At 42.0% G+C, this 12,079-nt stretch overlaps 1 protein-coding gene across 2 annotated transcripts in view; it reads left to right on the forward strand.

Moving 5' to 3' along the window:
* Positions 1–12,079, forward strand: part of ZCCHC17 (zinc finger CCHC-type containing 17) — a 55,284-nt gene that overhangs the window by 347 nt on the left and 42,858 nt on the right. The window contains exon 2 of one of the 2 annotated variants that reach the window (XM_079901322.1): positions 8,372–8,492. The exons of the other annotated variant lie outside the window; for it this stretch is intronic. Within the exon in view, the coding sequence (XP_079757448.1) occupies positions 8,427–8,492 (66 nt within the window). The 5' untranslated portion in view covers positions 8,372–8,426. The remainder of the gene's footprint in view (positions 1–8,371; positions 8,493–12,079) is intronic. 2 annotated transcript variants of the gene reach the window in all.

The raw sequence follows: 12,079 nt of genomic DNA on the forward strand, positions 1-12,079 counted from the left end.
TTTCAACAAGAGCCTTCCTTGTCGAGCCCCGTGCCAGGCGCTCCCAGGGAGAAGAGGCCTGTCTCCCAGCCTCCACTAGGGTCCTCTCTGACTGAGGAGGCCGACTTGTTTCTGCCATGATTCTGCAGCCTTTTTTTTAGCGCCTGCTCAGTGCTCCTGAGAGAGACGGAGATGAAGGAAATGTCCGACTCTCGGCTTCCAGAGCACAGTCTTGTTGAGAAATTCGGATTCATACCTGTGAACTAGGCCTTCTCCTTAATCATGCAACTGATATTTATTGTGCAAAGCACTGGGGAGACATTGTGAACCAAACATGGTCTCTGACTTCAGGGCTGTTGTTAGTCCGGTGGGGGAAACAGATGCTCACCAATGATCTCACTAAGAAATGCAAAGTAAGTGCTGCCTACGAGAGGAAGCTGGTGTTATGAGTGCCTGGAATAAGCAGGAAGGTTTCTCTAAGGAAAAGATGCTTGAACTGATACCTGAAGGAACAGTGCTAATTAGTTGGGTGAAGAGAGGAAGGCAGCGTATTCCATACAGAACAGCATGTGCAGAGGTCCTGTGGCAAATGTGAGGAAAGTGACTAACAGGCACAAAGAGGCCAGTGTGGCCAGGACAAAGGGAACAGAGGGGAATGTGGTACATGAAGCTGGAGGTGGGCAGAGGCCAGACTTTGTAGCTTTTGCTTTAAGACTGATGGGAAATCCCTGAGGGTTTTTTTTTTTTTTTGCAGGTGGTGGGGTGAGGGAAGCAGCTTGATCCCTCAGGCCTTAGTAGTGTGAACAGATTGGAGGGGAGATAGATGCAGATAGACCACTTTGGTGAGAGTTGTTGGCAATGAAGACTGGGGTATTGGTGGAACTGAGAGCTAGATATTTCCTAGACTCCTCTGCACCTAAGATGAGAATTGAATTTGGAAGTGAGAGGAGGAGGAGAGTGAGAGGCATGCCGTTTTGCTGGCAAATACCACAGCAGAGGCAGTGAGTTTCTTAGTCATCCACTTTTTGGTTTCATGACTTTCTGCAATGATAGCCATGACTTTCTTGATCATGGCAAAGACTGTTGTTTTGTGGGTTAGGAGGTATTCCTGGGAAGTTCTACCAGTACTTCCTATAGCCCTTGCAGTAGTTTTGTAAGTCACATAATACCTGGCAATAAATCCCAGTTTCTGTTTAACCTAGCTAGAATGTGTTCCAATATGTGCAACTGAACTCCATCAGGGTAGCGGTACTGCCAGTTAGGTGAGCTATAAAGACAGAGTTAAAGGGAAGTTAAGCTATTGTTTGAATGATGGACTATGGAATCTAAGCTGGATAGGGAGGAAAGTGAAGAAAAAAAGAGGGCTGATAGATTGGAAGAAAATAGAGGTCAGTATATCAGGATTCTGATGAGGTCAATCTGCTAGAGGACTTCCCTTTATCCTTAAAGGCCTACTCAGTTGTCACCTTTTAAACTTCTTGCTTCCCCCAGGCCCTTCTTCTCTTTCTTGTTTTCTTAATACTTTGAACCTAATCACTAGCCCTGATCATGCTGCATTGTAATTGGTAACCATTATCCTTACCCGACTAGGAAGCCTTTGATGACAGGGACTGTGTTGAAAAGAATGGTTTAGTGGCAAGTGTGTGTGGCTCTTGGAATGGCCTAAGATTTATCTCTTTCTAGCTATGAATTTTCGACAAGTTACTTCATTCCTGTAAAACAGAGATAGCTATTTTGTAGAGTTGTTTTAAGGATTGAAAGGAGGTTTATGGGGACTTCCCTGGTGGTCCAGCGGTTAAGGCTCTGTGCTGCCAATGCAGGGGGCCTGGGTTCAGTCCCTGGTCAGGGAACTGGATCCCGCGTGCTGCAACTAAGAGCCCACATGCTGCAACGAAAATGCCGTGTGCTGCAACTAAGACCAGGCACAGCCAAATAAATAAATAAATAAATATTTTTTTAAAAAAGAAAGAAAGGAGGTTTATGAAGTGCCTATCACAGAGCCTGACATATAAACATCAATAAAGGTGCTGAACTGATAAATTAACTAACAATTTAAAATAGAGTAAAATTAAGTACTTCAGTATTTCAGTAGACAGTTACAAATTCCTGTGTGCTCTATACTGTGGTAAGCACTGGAGAGTTGAAGGATATGATGGAGTGCAAGACAAGGGCATGCTTGGAAGAATTTCACAATCCATAAAGGAAAGAAAAAATATTCGTAAATAGGATTTGAATCCCATCTCCATCATTCATAGTTCTGTAATCTTGAACAAGGTAATTTAGCTTCTCCTGTGTCTTAGTTTCTTCATCTGTAAAATACCTTACCAAACAGAACGATAATTGCCTATCTTGTTAGGGAGGTCGAAAGGGAATTAACTTAGTTAAGACAAGTAAAGCTTCTAGGTTAAAGGCAAATAGGGAGCACTCAAATATTAGCTATTATTATTAGAAGACTTGGAAGGGACCTTAGGGATTGTTGACTGGTCCTGGGGTCCAGTACCAAAATGGCTAACTCTGAGCAGCCCTTGTCAAGACATTTGACCTCTGTTAGCCTCATCTTCAATTAAATAAGAGTAGTGGACTGAATGACCTTAATAATTGCTTTCAGCTTTCACTTTTTATGGTCCATTTTTGTTTTTCCTTGTTTCTTACTATTTTTCCTCTTTCCTGCCTTTAACCATTTTGTCAACAGATCCATGACCAGAGTGCAAAATGGGAAAAGCATCTGTCTAAGATAGTTACTCTAGAAATTTGATGGGAAGGAGGAGGATTGGGCCACCAGTTTGATATTTGAAAGTCTTCCATCTTTTGACCTACCCAGCGAATTGTGTGGAACTCAGTTCCTTCTGCTACATTCTTTAGACCAGAATGCTTTCTTCTTTCTTTACCTGTGTTTGCCACATAGTAAGGCTCTATTCACTCATTCAAGAAAACTTTGAGTACCTACTGTATACAGGCACTGGGAAGACAAAATCAAATGAGAAATGGTCCTTGGTTACATGAATGAATAAATCCAGACCCTGCTCATCCTAGCCTCCAGGAATGATGCCCTTCTAATTACTCCTTACTAATTTGGGACCTAGTTAGTGTTAGAACTATATACTACTCTTCAGGGACTTCCCTGGTGGTCCAGTGGTTAAGACTCCTCGCTCCCAATGCAGGGGGTCCAAGTTCGATCCCTGGTCAGGGAACTAGATCCTGCATGCTGCAGCGAAGATCCTGTGTGCCACAACTAAGACCTGGTGCAGCCAAATAAATTAAAAAAAAAAAAAAAAAGAACTACATACTCTTCAAAATTTAGATGTGGACGGTGAATTCTTTCTGAGGCAGTGTGGAATAGTGGCTGAGAATGAAGGCTCTGTCATTATTCTGTCTTTGATGTGTCCCAGTTTTTTGACTTATCAATTGATTCGCCTCAATTCTTACACATAACTTAAAAATAAATTAAAATCACTTTAACTCTCAGAGGTCTATCTAATTGGTACTGTTAAGTAACAACAGTAAATCTAAATCTTAAACTTAAAAACAACAACAAAAATCTTGGCCAGATCAGTGAGGTGACATATGAAATGAAGTTTCAAAGGGGCTACATATTATCTTTCCAATTTAATATTATTCTATGAATTGCTCATTGCTTGAGGGGAAGGAGGAGAGGACGTGGTTTTTTTTTTCCTAATTGCAGGCACATTAAAAAAAAGCTGAGAAATCACAAAATTATGGAGGTACAGTACAAATAACACTTCTTGCGGTACGTGGGCCTCTCACTGTTGTGGCCTCTCCCGTTGCAGAGCAGAGGCTCGGGATGCGCGGGCTCAGCGGCCACGGCTCACGGGCCCAGCCGCTCCGCGGCACGTGGAATCTTCCCAGACCGGGACATGAACCCGTGTCCCCTGCATCGGCAGGCAGACTCTCAACCACTGCGCCACCAGGGAAGCCCCAAATAACACTTCTTAATGAATCATTTGAGAGTTAAGTTGCTGACTTGATGCCCCATCACCCATGAATACTTTAGTTTTCCTATAATCATGGACATTCTTCTATATAACCATAATATAACTTCTATAGTCAGGAAATTAACATTGCATAATTACCTCTAATCGTCAGCCCCGCTCTTCCATGTTTGGGCACTGACTCCCCATTCTGGATTGCCCCAGTGTGCAGACACCCTTATAATCCTGCTTCTCCCCACACTGGGTTGCTCTTTGTAGATTTACTCCTCGCCCAGCATAAGCTCTGACCTCACTCTAGGCTACCATTCCCCTGCCACAGCTCCCATTCCCGTTCCCACGCTAGACTTTTCCTTGCTCTGCCCTTTGTTTTGGGAAGGAGGTGGCTAATAAATAACTGGGTCCTTATTGCTTCCTTCCATATCACAATTGTTTAAAACATTCAAGTAAAATGAAATGCATAAGGAATTTTTTGTTTCTAGAACTATTGCAAGGCAACTTCAAATGGTGTACCTCAATCCTTGTCAATTTACTTGCTCTTTTAAGTCTACAGATGTGGTCCTATTGAACTACACTATATCTGTCTCAATGTTTTATAAACTTTTTAAAAGCAGCAGAACTATTTTTTCCAAATGAAATGTTACATAGAAGCTTAATAGGTAAACCAGATCAAAGCAGAATATGCTGTTAAAAGTAGACCTTCCTCACATAACCTCCCTTCCCCCTTGCTACCATGACCCACCCCAAAGCTGGGAGGGCAAGTGGGAATCAGCAATAATCAACCTCTGCCTAATGACTGAGGAGAGGCTCCTAGCTTTGCAGCTGCTCTGTGCGGGACCTCCCGTAACTCAGATTTCTTTGGGGTTGTTCTCCCCCACCTTTGGTATGGAGGCTGTCCTCTTGTTGGTTGATCTAGGGCCCTTCTTCTTTGGCCTTCCTGATCCTGTTGTCCCTAGATATTTCAGAACTGACTTTTTAAAATAAACTTGAGTTAACTGAGAAGCTTCTGGATAACCACCGTACCTCCTTAGGTAGATTTTTTCCTAGGTATTTTATTATTTTTGATGCGATTGTAAATGGAATTGTTTCCTTAATTTCCCTTTCTGGTAGTTTGTTGTTAATGCATAGAAATGCAACAGATTTTTGTATATTAATTTGTATTTATATTAATTTCGTATCCTTCAACTTTAACAAATTCATTGATGAGCTCTAGCAGTTTTTTGGTGGCATCTTTAGGATTTTCTATGTATAGTATCATGTGATCTGCATATAGAGACAGTTCTACATCTTCCTTTCCAATTGGGATTCCTTTTGAATAATGACCATAGAACAACCCTAGGTTTCTACAGAATATAATTCAAAAAAAATTTTAAATACCATTTGGGAAGGAGGTGGCTAATAAATAACTGTGTCCCTGGCAACCCTTTACAATTCTGAAATCGTAAGCCTGTTACTGTCGTTAACAGGATTTCTCTCAAAAATGCATGCCAATTTCCTGCTTGAAGAATTGCATAGGGTTTCTCAGGCTACTGTTCTACAAAAGGAGCAAATAGGGGAGCTTTAAACTTAGCTGTTCATACTCTTATCACCGCAAAAATCTGTACGAAATAACTTAAGATTGTATTGCTCTTTCTGTGACCTTTGTTTAAAGAAGAACAGTTGATAGACTAAGTTGTTTGAGCTTAATTTAGATGTCCTAGCTGCCGATGCCTCTATGCATTCTGTACCTCACTAGTGCTCCAAAAATTGGAGGGATAATTAAGGTTTCTTGATAGAGTCATTGGCCTCAGGTTAATAACCTTTGTTCTAGGATATGAGGTGAGGATGCTGGGCAGAGGGAAGGGAAGGACTAGAGGTGAGACTGCATAGCTGGGAAGTGGAAGAGGCAGGATCCAACCAGACTGTGATACTTGGTTTTGTTTTTTGGTCTTTTTTTTGCGGTACGGGGGCCTCTCACTGTTGTGGCCTCTCCCGTTGCAGAGCACAGGCTCTGGACGCGCAGGCTCAGCGGCCATGACTCACGGGCCCAGCCGCTCCGCGGCATGTGGGATCCTCCCCGACCGGGGCACGAACGCGTGTCCCCTGCATCGGCAGGCGGACTCTCAACCACTGCGCCACCAGGGAAGCCCCAGATTGTGATACTTGGATTTAAGCTGTTTGTCAGCCATTTCTCAAGAACGGACAAATCTGCCTTCATTCTATCTGTGTGCTTTTAATAATGTAATAAAACCCACTTCTGGCTGACGTAAACAGAAAAGGGCAAGTTTATTATACAGATACAGGTTGTCTTATGGAACTCAAGGACAGGGATGTTCCTGGGCTTTGGGATGATACTAGAACTAGGGTCTGGAACCTGACAGAATTTTCTTTCATTTCTGTTTTAAGTGAGGCAGTTCAGTTAATGGATGGTTATTGTAAATCAGGAAGACTTTCCAAAAGTAAGACCTGAAGTAATCATCTGAAAGTGTAGGGGTGTGCTCAGGGTTGAGGAGAGAAGGAGGTATTTGCACACGAAAACCCAAGGAAAATAGAGTTTCAGGTCTTATTGATGTCAAGTAATTAGGAGGAAAAAGAGAACTGAGGACTGTAGCATTAACTTTATCTTTATGTAGCAGTGATTTATGCAGCAAGTAAAGGGGCATGGTTAAGAGCCACTAGATTGCTGGTTTCCTCCCTGTTTAAAGCCAGAAGGCTGAGCAAGAGTACCTCTAAGATCCCTTCCAACTTCAAAGCTCTAAGACTTGGTACTCTGGCAGCATCAGCATCACCTGCGAGCTTGTTAGAAATGCCCACGGAATTCCCTAGAGGTCCAGTGGTTAAGAATCTGCCTTCCAATGCAGGGGACTCGGGTTCGATCCCTGGTAGGGTAACTAAGATCCCACATGCCTTGGGACAACTAAGCCCATGTGCCAGAACTACTGAGCCCACACACCACAACTAAAGAGAAGCCCGCTCACCTCAATGAAAGATCCCACGTGCTGAAATAAATAACTTAATTAATTAAAATAAATAAATAAATTTTTTTAAAAAAGAAAGAAATGCCCAATCTCAGGCACCACCCTAGACCTACTGAGTTGCAATCTGCATTTTAATATGATTCATAAATAGTTAAATAAGTTTGATGCATCCAGCAATGGATTATTATATAGGCATTAAAAAAAGATGTGTTTGTGTATGAATTGCTAAAAAATAATATAAAATGACTATTAATATTAATTAATGGTTTCATGATTCCATTAAAAAACCTACTTGTACATGTAAAAAAGTCTGAAAGGATATAAACCAAATTGAATTATAGATGATTTTCTTTTCTTCAAATTAATGTGTTATCTGAACTTTTAAAATGAGCATGTGTGATTTTAATTTCATTGGAGAAAAAAGTAAGCTATGCTTTCTTTCTGCTTTGTTTGGCTGCACCGTGCACGGCTTGTGGGATTTAGTTCCCTGAACAGGGATCGAACCTGCACCCTTGGCCATGAGAGCACAGAATCCTAACCACCAGACCACCAGGGAATTTCCCTATGCTCTCTTTTCGAAGTCACTTCAGATTTAACGCCTAGAATAGTGGTTAAAAGCGTGGACTCTGATGTCAGCCAGAGTTTGACTCTACCATTTTCTGGCTTTTTGACATAGGCCTAATAAGTTGGCCTCTGGAAGTCTTGGTTTTCTCATCTACATAATGTGATAATTAATAGAACCTACATCTTGAGAGTTTTGAGGATCAAATGAGATATTGGATGTCCAGTGCTTAGCACAGTGCCTGGACATAGTAAGTGCTTGATAAATGTTAGCTCTTATTACTATTATTATTCCTTTTTTACAGATCCATTCACACCCTCCCCCACCAAAAGCTTTCCCTTGGCAAAAGAATAGCAATAATAACAATAAAAACAAAACAGTAGGCTAATGGCCTTGGTAAAGTATCAAATTGAAAAGAAATAAGATCAAGGTTTCCAAAACTCCCCACAGTTATAGTGGACAAAAGAGGTTTGGATAAAAGTACATGGCGAGGACTTCCCTGGTGTCACAGTGGTTAAGAATAATCCACCTGCCAATGCAGGGGACACGGGTTCGAGTCCTGGTCTGAGAAGAACCCACATGCTGCGGAGCAACTAAGCCCGCGCACCACAACTACTGAGCCCGTGTGCCACAACTACTGAAGCCCGTGTGCCTAGATCCATGCTCTGCAACAAGAGAAGCCACTGCAATGAGAAGCCCCTGTACCGGAAAGAAGAGTAGCCCCTGCTTGCTGCAACTAGAGAAAGCCCGCACACAGCAACGAAGACCCAACGCAGCCAAAAATAAATAAGTAAATAAGTAAATTTAAAAGTACCTGGTATTAAATCTAATGGTATTATCCTGTAGGGACAACCTGTGGATCGGCAGCACATTTTTTTTTTTGTTGCAAATGTTTCTCTGTTACCTGTTCTGTTTCTTTGTGACAGGACACTTGAATTAGCTTTAGCAGAAGAGAAATGGAGGAACCATAGAACATTAAGGATGAATTCAGGAAGACCCGAGACCATGGAGAACTTGCCTGCTCTCTACACTATTTTCCAAGGAGAGGTATATTCTTTTGGCTTTGAAAACTTCCCATTTATATCAAGCGTAGATTGAAGGTGAAAAGCAGCTGGGTTTGGAGCTTCTGTCCACTTGAGAATGTCTTGAACATTACAATTTAAACGGGAAGGGCTAGCAGAACATCTGGCTCCCACATGTACCTCCTCTGAGCTCCAGACTTCTAACTACATACTTGGCATCTTCATTTGGATACCTCACAGCATCTCTAATTTATGTTTTTTCTTTTTTTTCGGCTGTGCTGCATGGCTTGCAGGAATCTCAGTTCCTCGCCAGGGATTGAACCCGGGCCACAGTAGTGAAAGCCCATAATCCTAACCACAAGGCCATCAGGGAACTCCCTCTAATTTATGTTTTAAACTGTATTTTTGGTTTTCTCACCAAATCTGTTCTTCCGGTCTTTCCCATCTCAGCAAACGAACCCATTATTCATTCAGGTACCCACGCTAGAAATCTGGGCATCATCTTTGATTTCTTCCCTTGATTTGATCTTGTTTCCTTCCTTCTCCAGTCCATTATCAAGTACTGTCTTTCTGCCTCCCAAATATGTCTCTGGTGTCTATACTTCTTTATCCCTTTGGCACCCCATTAGTTTAAGTTTTCATCTCTTGCCTGGCCCTCCTGGGCTCCCTACTTCTTTTGTAGTCCACTTCCAATCAGTTTTTCCACATTGCAGCCAGAATAACACTTGATTGATTGATTGATTGATTTGGCTCCCTGCACAGCTTGTGGGATCTTAGTTCTCTGACCAGGGATTGAACCCAGGGCCTTGACAGTTAAAGCCCCGAGTCCTAACCAGTGGACTGCCAGGGAATTCCCCAGAATAACATTTTAAAAACAGATTGGACCAAGTTGCTTTCTTGAAGTTCTCCTAGGCTTCTCATTGTACTTGAATGTATCCAAACTTGTTTTCGTGACCCTTACCTGACTTGGCTTCTGCTTACTCTGGCAATGTTGTTTAGTTCCACTCTACTCATGCTGTGGCCACTCTGGCCTCCTTATAGCTCCAAACATCTAAGCCTGCTTCCTTCTCAGGACTTTTACACATGCTGTTGTTTCTAACTGTCCCATTTTCTCACCAACTTCTTTTCATCTTTTAGGTCTCAGCCCTAATGTCATCTCCTCAGATCTTTTTCCCACCATAAATAAATAGGCTCATGTTATATTTATTTTGTACTTGTTTAAAGTCTTTCTTTCTCAGAGGACACTAAGCTCCATGAAGACAGAGCCCTGTCTGTTTTGTTTACTGTTGTATATCTCAGTCCCAGGTAGGTGGGTAGAAAATAGTAGGTGCTCAATACACCTTCATAACTGAGTGAATGATCAGTCTTTGAGGGAGGAGGCATCGTATTTGTTTAGAGAGCAGAGGCATTGGAACCAGGCAAAACCTGGATTCCGTCCTAGCTCTTTTACTTACTAACTGTGTGATCCTTGAGATCGTCACTTAATTTCTTTGAGCCTCAGTTTTCTCTTTTGTTAGATGGAGATAAAAACAACTTTCATAGGATTGTGATGATGGTTAAATAAGCTATCATCTATAAAAACACAATGCCTGAGACGAAGTAGGAATTCATTAACGTTGTCACCCTTTTTTAAAAAAAATTATTTATTTATTTATTTATTTTTGGCTGTGTTGGGTCTTCGTTGCTGCATGCAGGCTTTCTCTAGTTGCGGCGTGCAGGCTTCTCATTGTAGTGGCTTCTCTTGTTGCGGAGCACGGGCTCTAGGCGCACGGGCTTCAGTAGTTGTGGTCCTCGAGCTCAGTAGTTGTGGCTCGCGGGCTCTAGAGCGCAGGCTCAGTAGTTGTGGCACACGGGCTTAGTTGCTCCATGGCATGTGGGATCTTCTGAGACCAGGGATCGAACCCGTGTCCCCTGCATTGGCAGGCGGATTCTTAACCACTGTGCCACCAGGGAAGTCGCCAATCGCCCTTCTCTTGAAGCAAAAGTAAAGCCAAAAAATTGTTTTCAGCGTCTTATGAGTGCCTGTAGTATTTTAACTGTATCATTCTTATGGCATTCATACTTGCTTTATGGTTGACAAAAGTTTTACCACCTAATAACATGAGGCCTTTGAAGACAGGCTTTGCGACTGTTGGTTGGTTATAGATAAATGTGGCTCTAGACTTCTGTTAAGTGTATCCCAACTTGTAATGTGATAGACAGGATACAAAGGATGATAACATTCTAACAAATAGCAAACAACTCTGCTCTTCAGAGCTTCTGTCCTCATTCTTTAGGACCCATAGTATCCCCGGAGATCAGTGAGGTACCAGGGCTTAGAAAACGGAAATGGTAGCTCTGGAGATGAAATTGATTTTTCTGATCATGAAGCCCTCACTTGTCAGGTGTTGCACAAAAGAAAGAAGAGCTCTCTGCCCTCCACAAACTGACTCAGACTTCTAGTAAAGTGGCTCCTGATCTATGTCTTTTTCTTACATGAGATGGGGCTTGAATTAGTGTAGGTTTTATATTTTACTGTCAAGGATGGATGGGCTAGGGTGATGTTCAGAAAGAAGTTTATAGTTCTAATACTAGAACTATAGTTTTACTATTTCAGGAACACATTTTGAAAAATGCCTAGGAGTCACTGGAATTAGGGAGAGAGAAATTTCATGGTAAATTGGAAACAGGAAACTATTTTTCAGAATATTCATCCAACAAACACTGAGTGCCTAATATTTAAAAAGAAGAATTTACATTAAAATTCAAAAGAAATTTTGTAGGCCTAATGTATGTTAGCACTTTGACACGTTACCTGTCAATTGACTTTCTCCAAAGAAATTGTTAACCCCATTTTATGGATAAGGAAACTTTTTAGAAGTTAAGTAATTGCCCAAATGATTAATAAATGGCAAGTTCTAAATCAGGTTCTCCAAGTCTGCAGCTGGGGTTGTTCAACTGTTCATAAATGCATGGAGGAACCAAAAGACCCATAAGAGAACTCTTTTGACTGAATTGGGGTAGTATAGGAGGAAGGTAGATGGTAAATCTGGTTGTTCCACAGTTATTTGTTTGTACCTCTATCACGACATTTATCGTCTGTCTTGTACTATCGTTACTTGTATACGTGTCTGTCTCCTCCATTAGATTGGGTGTTACTAGAGAGCAGAGGCCATGTTTATCTCATGTATCTTGGTAACTTATTCAAATTCATTTAAAAACAGACTGGGCATCTCTCTCTCTCTTTTTGTTTTTTGTTTTCGCTGCACCAAGTGGCATGCAGGGTCTTAGTTCCCTGACCAGGGGTTGAACCCGTGCCCCCTGCAGTGGAAGCATGCAGTCTTAACCACTGGACATCAGGGGAAGCCCTGGGCATCTCTTTTTATACATTGTTTTTATTTCACAGTGCTTGACATGGTATCTTGCATGCAGGTGCTCAGTAAATGTTTGAATTAAATTGAATCCAAGCCTCTTAGGACCAGTTGCCTTTGAAGAAACTGGTGGTGCAGCCCATATCCTAGCAGCTCTTCTCTTAGCAGGCTCAGCAGGGTTGGGGGGCCCAGTGACAGAATAGCTGAGAAGCTAGTATTCATCCTTCCCTTGTCCTCTGAGGGACATCTTGCTGCCAGAGTC

The sequence above is a fragment of the Stenella coeruleoalba genome, assembly GCF_951394435.1.
Source record: "Stenella coeruleoalba genome assembly, chromosome: 1".
Taxonomy (NCBI): Eukaryota; Metazoa; Chordata; class Mammalia; order Artiodactyla; family Delphinidae; genus Stenella; species Stenella coeruleoalba.